Source organism: Varroa jacobsoni, unplaced genomic scaffold (genome assembly GCF_002532875.2).
Source record: "Varroa jacobsoni isolate VJ856 unplaced genomic scaffold, vjacob_1.0 scaffold_1227, whole genome shotgun sequence".
Taxonomy (NCBI): domain Eukaryota; kingdom Metazoa; phylum Arthropoda; class Arachnida; order Mesostigmata; family Varroidae; genus Varroa; species Varroa jacobsoni.
In genome coordinates this window covers 41,061-58,548 of record NW_019214129.1, presented here as the reverse complement: position 1 = coordinate 58,548, position 17,488 = coordinate 41,061, and the positions used below count along the sequence as shown (strand labels likewise).

Genomic DNA, 17,488 nt, shown 5'->3' with positions numbered 1-17,488 from the left:
ACGTTGAGTGTATTACACTCATATCCACCCCGTCTGGAATCAATTTTATTTAGTTCCCACATTTTCGGTTTTTGAGTTACAATTCTGCAATAGGTTACCTGAAAAATGCCAGTTCTGGCCGATATAGCCCTTAGGACTCCAAACTTGCTTTGATGAAGAGCCTCCTTTATTGCTGCAAAGTGCTCTTGGCCTTCGGGTCTCTATATTTGGTCACTTTCTCGATAGTTTTCAACACTCTGATCTTTTTTTCTATAAATATTTGCTCCGTTCACGTACCGATGTACTGTGCTTTCCCTTAAGGGCTCATTTTCCATAAGTTTCTACGGCGTTCGATGAACAAAAACTTGATATTTACAAGTTCGAAGGTCGCTGGAGTATATTCTGTCTACAGGTAGCGGGCAGTTCAAAAGTCGTTTAGTTTCACAGTCCGCAAGATTCACTTGTAATAGCCTATTGTATATTAGTGCACTGTAATTATAGCTAATTCGATAATACACTTGGATTGTTTGATGTGTTTAACGGAGTTATGGACATAAGACTCTAAATATTTTTGATGTGCTATTTGATATAATGAATTCTAAGGAAGCACGAGGATAAAAAGAGCTGATTTATTTTATATCAATACTATGGTGAACACAACAAAATGTATTACATCAATGTTTAAAGAAAGCATATATTCCTAAAAAAGTCCGTATAAAGGAAACTTATTACTTGAAGTACTGATAATAAACTGTATTAGAAGCCGTATCCATTGTGATATCGATCCCTGTAAGCCTTTTCCATATCTTGCGAGTTCCTTCTTAATCTGCGGCCTACTGGCTCAAGGTCATTGTAACAAACATTGAACACTCTGAAACAGATATAAAGTACAGAATAGCCACATTATCCCTGACTCTAGCGTAGCCATGAACTTGTACTGTATCGTTTTAATTATATGTTACAACTTTAAAACCCACTAGTGCTAGTTCAAACTACTTGAATTTGCATGTTTATGCGCGTATTGAACCGTATATTCAGGATGGTATGTAAACTTATATTTTTTTGCTTTATTTTTAAAGCTGCATCTAAACCAGAACCGACTAATAAAAGAAAAAATGACCTAAGGGTCATATTTGTTAAATATAGCCATCATACACTGATTTCAGCTATGATTTGGGGCACAAACTATTAGTTATTTACAAAACATTGTTGCAAAACGGTTGCCAAAAAGCCTCTCAGATAAATTGCATACAAAAATTTCCAACTAAATCGAACTTCGTGCTGATAACAGACTACAAGTCCCCATAAAAAAAAAGCTCAAAATAGTAAAGAAGTTAAAAAAGCACAAGAAGTCTCAAAAAGGTTAACCTTTGGAGCTTATATAGACTAGCCAATCAAGAACTGATGCTTCTTTTTCTAAAACGGCCGTCTAGTCTGTATCACAAATTTAAATGAAAAAAAAATAGCTTTCTGATTGAAATTAGTTTTTTCGAACCTTTTGTGTCGAAACTGTGTCATAAATTGGCCGATTTATTAGACTTTGTGCAAACTGGCAATAACGTAAATCGCCAATTTCAAGCAAAAAGAAGTTTTTTTGATTTTGGTAAGGTTTCGTTCAGCGCTGAAGAATTGTATAACAGCTAATTTTCGCCCCTACTTCAGAAATGACGTTAAGGAGTAGCCTGGCAAAGCTTTCCCCAATTTGATGCACCACCCTACGCCGTCTTGATCTGCTGACACTCCATCCCGGTTAACCGCCGTTTTTATTTTTCGCTTCAGTGTCGGCGTCACGTTGATCCGGTGCTACCGGTTGCAAAGAGGTATCTTTAGAGACCGGATACCTAGCTACAAACCGGCCTGCCTCTAATAGGTATCAGTTAATCTAATAGGATCTAATAGAATGTATATGTGTATATATGCTCCAATTTAGATGTATAGCTTAGTACTCAAACCTACTTGTCTACATTGTATGCAGCTTCGAATACAGAAAGTTTTTTTGCTGCGACAAGAGATTGGATAGCCTTGTACCGAACGCAATTTTCATGGCTTTTACTAAAGCTGAACGGGCTTGCAACTCCCTGCACAAAGGCGCTCAAGAACGAACAATGCAATAAATTCGCCGCTCGGATCTGAAATTTTGCACAAACATTAGTACAGACGCTGATCGATACGCACTCATTCTAGTCTCCAGGCAACGTGAAACCACTTTCGCATAACTTGCGCAAGCAAAGTTAAGCAAATGACTATCATTATTTCGATTACTGAGAACATCCTTCGTGAAAGCACAAATGTCTGTTTTATTATATAATAAATAGTTTCAGATTAGAAAAGTATATAGTCATGTGAACAAATTCTTTTTTGTGTTTCATATGCCGTATTTGCATACTGATAGATCTCCATTCTTTCCTTAACACCTGATGAGATACCAAATAAAAAGTGAACTATTCTAGTAAAGTGAAGTTTTGAATAAAAATTAAATTGTTATTAGCTGCTGTAAATTAAATTATCGGAATTTTAAATTCACAGTTTTTCTAAACTTACTTAAATTTTGCCTTTGTTTCAAGTTATTTGTGCCTTTCTAATATATAATCATATGTCGTTGTCAGCTTTTCTAGATAGGTTTAAATATATATATATATATATATATATATAAAAAAGATATATCTTTTTTTTATTTACTCTTCATTTGCAATCATGTAATTGGACGATTTAGACTTTTCCTTTCTGTTCGATATGCTTCTACAGCTTTATAAGAAACACTACATTGTTATCAGCTAGAGGATTGACGCTAAAAACCACGATATGTGAGCACGATAAATTTAAATGGGGCAACAGATTTTAAAACGCAAGATTTTTCGTTATATATCTTTTAATGTTCTGATCGACTTGAAATTCTTTAATTCTAACCTCAGTGCAAGCAACGTGCTCGTTGTTGTTGTAGTCCATTTTTGTCCTGCATTTGTCGAACATGTGAAGTAGTTCATGCGCAAGAACACCTTGAACCAACCCGCTTCCACTAACGTTATTCTGACAGATTACTACCTGTCAGAAGTATATAGGTAAATCCATAAAGCACTTAATGTTTAATTTATCTCAATGTCTGAGAAGATTCCCCTAGGGGGAATCTATAGGGGAAAAGAATATTTTTTGTAACAGTCGAATCGAGTTAATTTCTTGTCCGTTTACTCCACTTATTCGCAGTCGTTATCTTGTGCAACTTCACAATTTCGATAATCGCAGATACGAGATTAGAATTATGCAACCACATAATGTTTACCAATATATAGTGCAAATAACAATAATTCTCATATATCGAATTTCAAACAAGGTAAACAAATAAAAACAATTATGTTGTCCTTACTCTAAAAGCGAATTCAAATAAGGTAGGATTCTTCACAACAACCTAACCGTATCTGAAGGCAGCGTTTTAGATTTTATTTTATTTTGGCAAATAATATGCACATTTTATTTTACATTCTCCGACCCTTATTTTTCACAAATGATCCGAAAGGCTCTTAACGTAAAACCCAAGTGTCAAAAACGTATGCCTACTGGTTGCAGATCAATTTAAATAAAGGCTAATAAAAAGTTGAAACATCGACATGCCAACATTAGCTAAATATTGCTAACCTATGCTATTATTTATCTATACATATTTCGAGGTTGTCCCTTGCGATCTAAGAACTTAGCTGCCTGGTCTTTACATTGAATGAAAATTTACTAGTGGCTTTTTCCTGTCTCATAAATAAAGTGAACAATAGAAAAATTACTACATTCCAGTATAGTCAATTTGTTTCAATCGAGAATTGATCTTAAATGCAATGTAAGCAATGCATCTACAGTACATAGATACCAGGCTGTAGACAATGCAAATATGAATAATATGGCATATACGCCATGGAAATCCTCCTTGCAAATAGTGAGTGGGTACTAATAAAATACTGTACATTAATCATATGAATGCGAAGAAATTACTATAAAGGAAAAAGCGTAAATGAAAAGTCAAAATTAGGTGTGTATAATAATAGTAGTGGACATTTTTTGGACAAATCGTTTCATTAAGTTCTGGCTTCTGAAGAGAGTGCTCTTTGAGCTTGTTTTATTTATAATCAATGGGCTAATATTGTATGCATTTATTGCGACACTATCTTTTACTGTACACTTCTGAGTTAGAGATATAGTTCACAATTTTAGTATAGCAAAATATCGCAATACTGAGGCATGAACGTTTACTATATAACTTACTTACCATTATCCCACACTAGAAGAATTATTGGCCGATGGAAAACAGACTCCTGAAGGACTGAAATCGTACTTACCTGATTCGCTTCTGCATCGTAACCGCCGGTGACAGCAGAGTTGCATGGCTCGCAGCTAATATGTCTTTTAGGATCTACCTCACAACCTGACGATTTAAGCGCAGCTAGCATCAATTTGACAATCGGTGCGTTTCGAATACAAGTCGCCACATCATTTTCGCATCTGAAAAAATGTATGTAAAGGTATACCGAATTGGATTTTACTATATGAGCCACATATGTCGTATAAACACTTACGCTTAAAAATTTTAGCAAAAATACCCGTTTTATTATATATATCAAACAAATTTCGCAAATTGTTTTTTGGGATCTGCGACGCTGGTTACAGTTCAGAAATTGCACGGCGTTAAATTTAAATGATCCACTGAAGGTACAAAACATATTCTTTAATAGCTTACTTTAAACGCGTCAGTGTGTCACGACCTCCATCTCCGACAATAATTCGTTTAGCCAATGACTCCTTTTCAACTTTGCCTTTTCGCTCAGGAAAAAGATCATATCCTTTCAGATCCTCATTTAGTGGGCTCGACACGTTAACCATCTATGAAATGTTAACACAAAAAGCATTCGCTCAGATTTAGTTACTTAGTATTATTGTTGATTAAGATATTTCAGGCATGTGCGTGTATCTCTTATGCATAAATTTCACTACCATTTTGCATTAATAAATCGGAAACAATAATGCAAATTTTGCGGGTGCGGTGCGATTATAAGATTCCTTAAAAAATGTATCACTCTAATTTCAATAGCTGTGTTTAGGGTATTCTAAACGCTATTAAGCAGAGATGCTTTCTTTAAAACGTAAGAAAACAAGAAAAAGTGTCGACAGCTAAATGTACTTCTACATTCTTTTAAGTTGCCTTGTTTTATTTTTATCACCTCGATATAGATAATCCTAAGAACTAAAATCTGTTGAAACTTGATTACAGAAAAATATTCAAATGACAACAGGAACTTCCGTATACTAGACTAAGGAGTGAGCAAGTAAAATTAACTTCTTGATAAAAAATAAATGTTAAAATGCAAAACGTCCAGTTCTTAGTAAGTTGTTTACATACTTGCTTTGAGAAAACTTTCACACTTGTTTATTGGTTTACCGTATTCACGTTACGCATTCATTTACTTAAAGAAATTCCTTTCGCGAATACCTCGGCACGGGAATTGACCACTCTGGACTCCTGAACTTTTAGCATCTTGTTGGGGGGTTTTTGTGTAAAACAACGAGCGACTTCTCAATATGTTTTATAGGCATACATTAACCATAAGAACGACAAATGAAAAATAGATGCTTTTAAAATGCACAGCATTCTACAAAACCAATTGCGTGCCACTATGACATACAAGCAGCTAAGCACTCTCTAAATGTAGATATCAGTCTAGCATATGATTTACAGTTTTTCTTTGGGGTTGGGGGCATTTCCCTTACTACTTTCTGTAAACCAACTTTCCCATAACACTGAGCAAATTTCAAAATGTTCAAACTGTTACTCATGAAAGAAAACTCATTATTTCGATTAACAAGTTTCAATAATAGAAAAAAATTTCACTAACCTTCGAATATCGATTATTTTGTTTATCTACGTATTAGTTCTTAATTTTTTTTATCATGTATCGTTTGGAACACTATTACAATCAATATATAACGGGAATAAATGTAAATAAATCGACACTTTTCCTTCTGATATACAGGAAATAAATTCGACTCATTTACCGGTACTTCTATAGGTATAGATTGTTTATTTTGTCAATTTAAACTGGTGAACACGTTGCGTCAATCTCTTCGTGTATGATTGTTTGTGTAATAGTTGATTATATTTAATTACTTAGTTTACTTTCTCTTTTGTCATGTCGTTTCGCCTTGTGGATGCCTTCGGATCTCGTTTACTACTAATGTCCCTTTTTTTCGTTTCATCAGGATTATTTCCAGGGTGCGTTGCGTTTAGAGCACATCACATCTTCTCCTCTATCCAGACAACGTTGATGATGGAAAATATGGTTTTGCTAACATTTCCGCCGTTTGCTCTTTTACTGTCCCTTTAATTCTATTTTCTTGGCCCAGGTAAGCGACATATATCCGTTCCTTCCTCAGATCAAATATAATTTTTTCGACCAGTCTATATAATACTTTCCGCTTGTTCATTTTATATATATATATATATATATATATATATATATATATATATATATAAACTACTAGAATACTTTCCTCCCTAACTCTGTTAGTTATTACTTCTCTTAAACATAACATCACCGCCGTCCGCGTCGTGAACATTCCAAAGTCTTTTCCAACTAGCTAGCAACTACAATGCTTTATGTTCATCTATTCTGTGCGTTTTTGGTTTCCAATTTCTTCTTTCAACAAGGTTTAAACATGATAAAGATGTGTGCGCGATGGGATAGGAATTAGTCATGGGCGAACGGATGGATGGGCCGGGACGGCGATGAGAGATACTTATTTGCTCGTTATCTTTTCGGAAGCTTATGAACATTATATATATTGTTGAACACTATATTGTTGGATTTCTTCTTCACTTGAAAAGAAATTATTGTGAAACTCTCGTCGGCTTTATATCAGTCGCTGCGAATTGACATTTCATATGCAATTTTCTCTTTGTTTTAGTTAAGCCTTCATTCTTCTACAATCTGCCTTTCTTCCATTTAGCAGTACCTTACCCTATGAACTTCACTCATTCATTTTCGCCACTTGTGCTTCTCCCTCAATCTCTCCTTTGCACCATTAGACAGAAGCTCTACAATATATGTATATAGGTATGTATCTGTATGTACATATAAACATATGCCATTGGGTCGCTACTGGGCCATTTTTCAATGGGTTTGTTCCCCTTGCTTTCTGTTTTCCTTTTTTTTTATTTGCATTCTACTCTTGTTTCTTTATAATCAAATACACACCATAGACTTTTGTTACCGTTATTTTCCAGTTGCTAGAAAAGAACGTCACTCATCAGTTTTTTTATTAACAGCAACGTTCCTTATTATATTTTCCTACAGCGTGTTCAGAAGAGATTGTTACAGAAGGAGGTCCACACATGCTGCATGTCTATTGATCCGCAGCTTTCCGGCATCGCCTTGACTAATTGTAATAAATAGTAATAACAAAGTTGAATACATCAGCGAAGGACCGTTTTCCTGTATCGGGACGTTTCAGTCGTTTTCGCATTTCCATGGTTCAATCAGTTACTTTTTTGCTTAAACATATTAACTATATGCGGCACGTTATTTGTATTCGACCATTTCAATCGATACATAAAAACATAGATGATTTTACATATCTATCGATATAACCTGTTCCACTGACATTCTCTAACAACGAACAAATAGACAAAATGTATGAAATGAGTCATCATCACTGCGATTATTATGATAAGGTATTACTATGCACGAGAGAGGGAAGGAAAGTCACCAAGCTAATACCAATATATACCAATATAAACATTACTATTGTTGCTGATGAGGAGGATACGGTGGGGGGTAATGAATAAACTAGTTTATGTCATAATGCAAATCATAAGGGCAATCATAATGTAATAGTCCAGCTCTAATATATACATATATATATATATACATACACATATATATATATATATATATATATGTATGTATGTATATGAATAATAATGTTAAACTTTACTGATTCGTCAGTCAATGTGTTTCTGTTCTTGCTGGATAAGTGGTTGGCTGGTATGTTACTTCTATCTTCATCGATTTCGTTTCCCGTTGGCCGTCCATCATCATTATTAACATGGCTTTTCTCTTAACCAAATGACACAATTCATTTTTCTTATGTTTTTCTCGCTGTTTTTCCAATTGTTATTATTTTTGTTTAAACCTTTCGTAGCACACCATTTTGTTGGGCCTACTACTGAGCCTTGCGATACTTATGATAGGTGTAATGGGGCGGTTTTCCAGCGGCGCCAGGCTGCTGTGATTCTTTTCGACAGCCCTCTTGCATCCAACGTTCGGCTTGGTCTACCTGTTGTGACGTGGCATTGTTACTTAGCCACTGTCGATGCCACGTATCGAAACGCTTTTTCAATTTGAGCGATACTTGTCGGGCTCCATCACGTGCCTTTCGTCGTGATGCCTGATTATACAGTAAGCCAGAATTTTGTACAACAAATACACTCTTATAATTTGCTAATTCGAGTTTGCATGCACTTGATCCTGTAGCTTCGCTTTCGTTCCTCGCTTTGCGTACATCATCGTCTTTTTCGATGGCGCTCGCATGAGCAGTTCGTCGGCGGCGTGCATTTCTCGGCAAAAAAACAGGCTTTTTCGCTAGACGCTCGCGGAGTTCCTCCGAATCTTCCATAGATTTGTCAACAAACTCTGCCCACTTTTCGACGTCTCCCGCCGCTGAGTTGTCATTCGATTCATTCGTCTCGGTGTCGATATACTCGAACGTCACTTTCGCCTCCTGATGGTAGATGAACACCTTATAGCAGCAATCATTAGCCATTTCTTTTTCGCCAGCATTCTGATAATGGTTCTCAGTTGAGGCTCGCATTGCCGTTGTAGAACACGCGCCCCCTGCTCCACCTACCTTACGGTACTGCTGTAGCATGCGAGTGCACGCAAGTGATGTTTCGTCTGAAACCAGATGTTGCAGCTGACGTGTAGCATTCTGCACAACCTTGTCCAACGTAAACGCATGATACGCGTTGATTCCAAACAGCTCACGTAACTGATCTTCGAACTGTGAGCTATCCAGTTGGCCATCTAACAACTGCTTGATCATTTCAACAAACGTACTGAAATATTCTTCCACAGGTACCTGCTGCTGTGGTTTCAGGCGCAAAGCTGTAACAACAGAATCTTTTCGGACAGACTTATCTTTCTCTTCCTCTTTGAGCAATATCTGTGCATATCGGTTGATTTTTGCAAGTCGCTCACATAGTATATGGTGTAGCCGCAGAAACAGATACCAGTGACTGTCGGCCATGAACATTGCGTACGAATCATCTGCTTTTTTGTTCTCAAGATACATGGCGTGTGCTGTGTCGTCGCTTGGTATCGACCCTAGCTCTTCGACTACCTCCTGTTCGCAACCTTCATCATCCGACATGTCCTCAGCTTTTAGATTTAACATCTCTGGGAGTATGCGACGCACAAGCCACTTAATGCGCTGCTTATCTTCCTTATTAACACCAGACTGCCTTCGCACGTAATGTATGATCAAATTCGATGCCTCACCGATCATCTCCCAGTGCGCTGGATACTGCAGTTGAAGGTGTGAACCCGGTGAAGGGTTCTCTTTTGAACACCGCTCTTCATAAACGGTGTCAATTTCGTTGAGTAAATTCTTGGAGCGGATTGTCTTCGAATCTGTTTGCTTGAAGGTCATTCCTTGATGATCAAGCGAACGAAGATAGTATTTATCCATTTGCTCACGCCAGACATTGTTGAAAGCTTTTTGAGCCTCACGCCATTCTTCTTCCTTGCTTTTTAAGCGCTTGAGTACAATGCCTACTGCAACAACAGGATTTTTTCGGAGGCCTTCGATCAGGTCGCCAGCCTTGTCGCCATAGATTCTTCGAATCGCACGTTGGTGAATCGTAGCGGACGTGCCTCCAAGATTCTCATCAAGGCGAAATTTCGACCGCTCTTCAGGCCCCATACGATTGATACGTCTCTGTACAGTCTCAAGTACGCGTATGGTTGCGAGGTTTGCTTCAATCACAATATCAAGTTCAAATCTCTCGTCTTCACAGCGATAAATATGCTCCTCAAACTGCGTCTTTTTCGAACTCACGAACGTTGAGTCCTCGCTCCATGACGGAAAGCTGACCCATGTATCGTTGAGAACCTCGCGACAAAGAGGTGTTCGACCTGAGCATTTCGGTTGTTGGTAATTTTTGGGCAGCGCTCGATATGATGCACCGTAGCGCTTGCAAGCTGAATAGTCAATCTCTTCAGGAGGGCATATTTTTGGCTGATTTGAAGATGTGTCGTTACTTGCTTGGGCACCACTGTTCAATTGGCTTTCAACAATTGGGGCAAAATCTTTGAAACCAATAAAATCTTTAAACCACTTGAATAGGTCTGGAAACTTTCCAAGGAAAGGCGTTACAAGGTGTACTAGTTCGGATTTAGACACAACTTCCTGATTGTAGAGATTGAGGCAACGTAAAAAATTTTCGTACACTTCGGGATTTCGCAAAGCTTTCCGAACCTTCTCGAAGAAGGCATACTCCTTAAGTGTGCCATGCTTGCCGGCGTCACTAATCGTGATTTCTCCTTTACTAAACTTGGTTCGCTTGACAGGCGGAGCGCTGCCAGTACTGGATGAATTAATTTGGGAACTACTGCGCGCCTGCTTTACTGGTAACTGCGTTGGCTGGGCCTGTGCGATTGCCGGCCTTGGCTTTTCCTGCGTTATGTTACGCATTTGATACAACACATGCGAGGTTACTTTACTAAACTCAACAGATGACACCGTCGCAGCTCCATTTGCGTCAGGCAGGAATTTCCCAAATTCCTGCAGTAAGTCATCCTGATCTTCAAAAAGAGCTGCGACCTGCTGATACACTTCAGATTCGGACAACGAGCCACCGGCGTCGCGACTCTTCTGTTCTTTTTGGTATGTGTGTAGAATATCAAGAAATTTTTTGTAGACATCGGGCTGGCACGCAAAGCGGTTTTTGATCTTGTTTACGTAATTGATAGCATGATTGAATTCAACCGGCGCCTGAGTGGGGCTGCGAGGCGGTGGTAGATTTGGAGTTGGGGGTCCATCGGGATGTATCGTATGTGATACTGTGCTGCCAGGCATAGAGATATTTACTTGTTCATTGCCCTGCAACTCAATCTTATAACCAGGCGGGAGGAAGGTGTTAAAACCAACAATTAGCTCAGGATGTCCGCGAAAAAGGTTCGAAACTCGCTGAATAACACCTGGGGTATCAATACTCTGTGATTTGAATTCTTTCATGATGTCTAGAAAGTCGTTGTATACATGCGGCTGACTGCCGAACTTGTACTTGACCAAGTCAAGATATGAAAGGGCATCTTCAACCTTTAAACGTTGACACTGTCCACCACTCGGAGCGCCGTGACCACCTCCAGGAGATGGGGGTGCTGGCTGGCCCCCACCGCCGCGGGGCCCAAAATCTTCTTTAACACTGCCGCCTCTGCCGGGGCCGCCGCCCGTAGCGGCGGAAACCCGGGTCTGACCGTACCCGGAATTCATTAAATTCTATTTACACTCAGCACAATCCCACACGGGCTGCCCGTTTACGAGTTGACCTTACACTTTAATTTGTCCGGCAGATTCACAAAATTTTTACTCAAAATACGGCAGCTGCAACAGCAACCTAGACCATCGCTACACTCGCCATCTTGTAAACAGATATTCGTCGAAAGAGAAAAGCAGACGAATGGTTCTGCAGTACAAAGGACACCAACTGACGTCATAGATTGCGCCATTTTTTCTAATAGCCATTATGCACTCGTCTTGCTTGAACTATTACCGCTCTTTATACCAACTAGTTCAATCCTTGTTATCTCAGCTCCCTATGACAAAATACACGCATAAAAAAAAGACTATTTTTCACATATCCAGCTGCAACCCGAGGTTATGATGGAAGCGCTAACTGAAGTTGTCGCCACCATCGATAACCATTCTATTTAGAAGCAGGTCAGCTGTTATTCATTTTGCAATGTATTTTTCTACATTCCATGTTACAACTTTTACATTACATGTCTAAATTTACACTCAGAAGAATTTTTCAGGGATTTCACTAAGGAATAAACGAAACTGCATGCGTTTGTTCTCCAAAACAGACGTAAAATAGACAAAGCGCTTATGTTTCAGGGGAAAAGCAATCGTTAGTATCGAAAGCAATGGATTTGATTCTATATCTATTTATAGAATCCATAAAGTTATATTTTTTCCTTACTAACCAAGTTCTGTTGCTTAATCGTGCCCCATTTACTAGACTAGTGTGTTAAGACGACATCCGCGCGGCCATTTCCTGCTAGTAATCGGGCTTTTAAAATTTCGTCGCCTACAAATATTAATCTATCTAAAGTTCTACTTACCTTCAAAAACGCTGTTTAACGTGTTATTTCGTAAATTCGACGGCTGTGAGAAAAGCCAGGAACAAAGCTTTGTGACGGGAGTACCTCACCGAAAACAAAAGCTGACGATTGGCGCCGATATTTGAAAAGGTTGTAGCAATAATGCCAATTGAGGCGGTTTGGCGCTCCTGTCAATGGCGTCAATCATTAAAAATTACAGTGAAGAAACTACCAAGAATCATTAGGACAAGATGCCATTTCCCTCTCCCGTTTGCTGTTTGTAATGGTTTACCAAGCAGTTTGAATTTACCGATATATTAGCACACTTAGACGACAGTGCACTGTATATCGTAGGTTGTATTTTATACGTTACTGAATCAGTAACTTAGATCACATAGTCGATAAAGACAACGGCAAAAATGAAATTTATGAAGGCCGAATACACATTGAGGCAAATTTTCTGTCAGCTTGTAGACGATATCCCTACCCAATGTCACTCTTACATCGGGAATTACAAAATATGCCCCGCATTTTCGAATTATCTTAAAAGACAGTACGCTTATTCACTTTTTTAGAATATAATAGTATCATTATGATGCTACATAAAATTGAACCCATGAATATTTAAAAATTTGTTTCGGTCAAGGAAACAAGTTGCGATTCTTTCATAAAAAAATCACTGTGATACAAGGTGAATTTGACAGATTTGACAAAGTCGCCTGGGCGGAGCGAAGGAACATCGGGTAACCTTATTAGTTTTGTAATCAATGGTAGTGAGCGCAAAGAACGTGTGAATCTTATAATTCTGTTTATAGTGCTGAAGGCCATAGCCGTCTCGTCTAAGGGAGAAGGAATGAACATTCAGTTGTCAAGTATGCTCAAAGAAGACAATTGTAACATTTTACCAAACCAGCTAATTAAACTAAAACTTCTAAGTTAGGAGTATTAGTTTGTGGTGTAAATTTCTCCGTAGTACCTAATGGAAAATCAAGTTCTATTTTGAACATATTATACAAAAATGCCCCATTTGTGAAGCTAGCTTTTTTGAAATGAAGTATACACAGTTGGTAAACCAAGTTTGTATAGGTAACTTTATATTAGTTTACTCTAGCAAGCAAGTGGCCAAAACATTTAAATAATAAATAAGAAGTTGCATTACTTCAATGCATAATTGGTTGTCAATGCAAATAACACGCGGTTTACGTTTTTATAATGTATAATGCAAGTCTTTTCAAGCAATACAGTGTCAAACATTGAAGTATAAAATAGTAAATATTAGTATTAAGAAGTTTCACAGCTTTGGAAGAAGTGTTCTCATTTTAAAAGTTATTAAGTTAAAAGCTGAATAAGTTATCCTGATACAACCTAATATTCTATGTTTGAAGCAATGTTTATTTTATGAGAATTTAAATAATCGACTTAATATTGTTTACATAAGTTTATTTATATGGGACTGTCGAAAAAATGCGTTGGATATTCTCTGGCTAGTGATTTTAAAGTAACATATTGCAGGCAAAATGAACCGCGGTTCGACGTTTATGTTATTTTAAAGCCGAGATTTGGCAGTAGTTATTACATTGTTGAATTGCCTTTATACAGATAAAAAAAATACAGCGTCTTGATGATAAGTGAAATTTCGGCAAAGATCACAATTTTTTAAGCTTAGTAAATAAATATAAAAACGATAAAGGCTAAATGCTGCCTAGGCCTTTAAAAAGATTATGCTATTTATGGCCAAGATGTGTTGTCGTAAAAACGACTCAACGAGAGTTCTATAGTTCTAAAAATTTCCAAGTAAAAGATGCTTCTCTTAGTAGGCGATTAATGACGGAAAAAAATTATGAAATTACTGCGAAAACTGAACAAAACCGGTATGTAATATCGCCAAAAAGTTAAACATCTGCTACCAAACAGTTTTAAAGCTTTTGGAGAAAGTGGGCTACAAAAAAAAATTGATGTTAGGTTATTGGTGGGGTTAAAAAGGAATTGTGTATTATAGGTTGCCGCTGCTGAGCAAAACGATTGAGTCAAACCTCTATTGTCAACAGCTAATGAGCTTACAGCAAGCCATTAAGAAATCGGCCGAAACTTATGAGAAGAAGCGTTGTCTTCCACTATGACGGTGCCACGCTATGCACATCTTTAGTTACTCGATAAAAACTAAGAAAACTTATATGTACCAAGAAAACTTAGACATCCGCTGTATATGTCGATTACCATCTGTTTCAGTCTTGCAGAACTTCTTTAATGGTGTTAATTTACTTCCAGCGCAGGGACGTAAAGAATCATTTGTTATTTGTTAGTTAGTGCTTTTAGCCCAGAAACCACGAAGTTCTACAGTGCTGAGATTATAATGTCAGCAGAAACATTGTAGAAGGTAATCGATTAAAGCAACGCGTATTTAGTTTGATGATATTACTATAGATGATGAAATATAGAAAACATTTGCTTCAATATTAGCTTAAAACGGTCAATACATTTTCAGTAACTGGACATACCTATAAAGTAATAAATACATTTTGAAATTAAACTTTTTTGCTAAAGTGCATATGAAACCTACTGTGGCGTCTTTAATTTTTTTTACCCCTTATGTTCAACAAAAGTTCGTTGGATATTTTTATTAGATATCTTATTGCCGATGGCGTCTTCAAAGGCATTGTTGATCCATTAGACACAGTGGACACGATATAAACCCCTGCCTTTTGAATAATGGGTTTCTAAATACATATGAAATGCTATACTTGAAATCAGCCAAAAGACACAAGTTGATCTACCTTGTAGCTTTTAACAGACAATGGGTGTTATACCCACACAGAGGTAATACTGAAAGGTAGTACCGCTACCGAACAGTTTTGGAATCCTATTTTGAGAAAACGCCCACACACAGAGAGTTACGTTCATTCCTTTAAAAACTTATTTAACTAAATAAATGTTTCAGTAAGACATCGTCCTTTAAGTATTTGTCATTTATTAACACGTCATGCATGTGCACATAACCTGTGTCCACATTAGAAACAAATCCTAGTTCTCACCGATGGTTAAATGTGTATTAGCACTACATGTCCTACGCGCAGACACTTAAATATCGATATGCAAAGATCCCCCCCATCATCGAAAATCATCATGATATCACTAACATGATGAGATTCGAGAGGAAACTTTACTCGTTTTGAAAAGATGTATTTTATGTGTCACTGATATTACTATTAATTAATATGAAGCCTATTATTAATATGAAGCTAAAACTTTTACATATACATTTGAAATTGTAAAAATCGTGCATATATGTTCTCCCAAATCTCTTATTTCCAAAAATATGAGTACAGCGATGCATTTATCGAAATTTTAATTGGCCTATAGATTTACTCGTCTCGTAATATCAAATTCTTTCATCGTTAATAGTCTATATAGACTCGTATTCTCCAGCCACTATAAATTATTGTCCAACGAGTCAAACAATATTTCTAATGCAACATAAAAGAGCTTTTGAAGTCATGAAAGCGGGTTACCTTTTATTATGTATATGCCTTTTTAGGCATTATACATCCCTTTAAAGAATTAGGGCTGGTAACGAGTGGGAACGAGTACAAGTCTACGATCAGGTTGAACTTTTATGATACTCGTGTTGGTCAAACGTGACTACGATTTGAACCTACTTTTATATATACTCTTATATATAAGAGCAAAAAACGCATCGAACCTATCGTTGATGTGTATGTAGGGTGCACATTTTTTCAGTCTGTAAAGTACGTCCCATACAACCAGGCCAGTCACAGATCTATTTTATCTGTCGGTATGACAGATAACTCGGCATTAGGAGTGGCTGCTTCTAGAGTAGTTTTTTATCCAAACATTGAGCCATTTTAGAAGCTGATTTGTCAGATGTCACCTTGAACTTAGTGCATTATGTGGATTCGCACAAAAGTCAGCGAGAAATGGGAGCAATTTGCACAGATTGTTTCAGGATTTAGTATTACAAGTAAAAAGACCCTTTAAACTTGTATATTACATTTCCTAACTATACCCTGTTTGTGTAATAAATGTTAATGTAATAAACGACAAATGACAAAAAAAAAGGTGAGCGATTGATCTTGGATTGTGTTTTCAAATTTTTTCTTAAGCTAGATTGTCACAGATCAGAGGAAATTAAAGTTCACTTTTCCGTTGCCAAATAGGGGGAGCGGTTTCGTCACAATTTCGGGTGAGCTGAAGGTAGAAGTCGGCAAGCCGTCGAAAGTTTAGTTTCGAGATACGTTCATTATTGCCGTGAATAGTTGAAATATCATCTATTGTCAGCAACACTGGCGAAAACCTGAATACAGAAGTAACGTAATACATTATAAGGTGGCGTTCATCTATCTTCTTTTAGCCTACTTTGAGCAAAAAATTTAAATGAAGCACGACGCGTTCAATATACCATTACCTGCTAAATTTCGCGTAGACATTTATCAGTTATTGTTCCATTATCATTATGAGCTTGCCTGTAGTGTTAGGGCTAGTCTCAACCATTAGTTCAAAAATTGGGTGAAAACGTAACATATGACAAACCTGTAGATATTCGTAGTGAGGTTTGCCTCGAAGTAATGTCTCGTATCCGTATTTGCGACCATTAGATGTGGCGCTACGATTGCTTCAGGATAGATGCGCTTTACCGTCCGCTTGATATTTTGATAACCAAAGGTGTTATCGGAGTACGGTGAACTAGGTATTGGTTCACTCCATGATTTCTATAATGATGCATAAATAATATATTTATAATCGATTGGATAATTATATATAGTGGAGTGTATATATTTTCCAAGTGTATAAATATTGAAATTTGTCTCGCATCAGATTACATGTGCTCTACTGAGACTGACAGACCGTCGGATAAACGAGAATTCATTTAACCAACCTTATATATATCGACTGACACGTTGGGTATGTCCTTAACCAGCTTTCGATCGTATTGTAATACTTCTTCAATGGTTTGACCTGGTAATATTCGGTGATTTACCAGAGCCTCCGCCCGGTTCGGAATAGTATTTTCCTTAGAACCGCCTTTAAAAAAATATATAGAAAGGTGGGCTGAAATACTGCTTTTAGATGTCTTGCTTGCGTTAGTATGCATATTTTGATTCATTTAGTTCATATTTTTATAAAAATCGAGGTAT

The 17,488-nt window shown here is 37.2% G+C and overlaps 3 protein-coding genes across 9 annotated transcripts in view; all 3 read right to left on the bottom strand.

The window, feature by feature from the left end:
• Window positions 1-586: 586 nt before the first annotated feature.
• Window positions 587-12,516, bottom strand: LOC111267832 (mitochondrial inner membrane protease ATP23 homolog). Of its 2 annotated transcripts, XM_022846375.2 has the most exons (6): window positions 12,357-12,516; window positions 4,697-4,839; window positions 4,299-4,461; window positions 2,887-3,021; window positions 1,936-2,108; window positions 587-850 (listed from the first exon to the last, which is right to left on the bottom strand). In XM_022846375.2, the coding sequence occupies exons 2-6, from the start codon at window positions 4,837-4,839 to the stop codon at window positions 736-738; spliced, it is 729 nt and encodes a 242-aa protein (XP_022702110.1). In that variant the 5' UTR covers window positions 12,357-12,516; the 3' UTR covers window positions 587-735. The 2 variants fall into 2 exon arrangements, with proteins under 2 accessions (XP_022702110.1, XP_022702111.1); XM_022846376.2 differs by lacking the exon at window positions 2,887-3,021.
• Sin3A (SIN3 transcription regulator family member A) lies at window positions 6,005-11,683 on the bottom strand. Its single transcript, XM_022846374.2, has one exon. It carries the CDS (start codon window positions 11,503-11,505, stop codon window positions 8,176-8,178), a length of 3,330 nt encoding a protein of 1,109 aa, XP_022702109.1. The 5' UTR covers window positions 11,506-11,683; the 3' UTR covers window positions 6,005-8,175.
• Window positions 12,517-15,286: 2,770 nt separating the features above from the next.
• Window positions 15,287-17,488, bottom strand: part of LOC111267830 (N-fatty-acyl-amino acid synthase/hydrolase PM20D1) — an 11,900-nt gene continuing 9,698 nt past the window's right edge. For all 6 annotated transcript variants that reach the window (XM_022846368.2, XM_022846369.2, XM_022846370.2 and 3 more), the window contains 3 exons: window positions 17,230-17,375; window positions 16,884-17,062; window positions 15,287-16,647 (listed from right to left, as the gene is read on the bottom strand). In XM_022846368.2, the coding sequence (XP_022702103.1) occupies window positions 16,482-16,647; window positions 16,884-17,062; window positions 17,230-17,375 (491 nt within the window). In that variant the 3' untranslated portion in view covers window positions 15,287-16,481. The remainder of the gene's footprint in view (window positions 16,648-16,883; window positions 17,063-17,229; window positions 17,376-17,488) is intronic.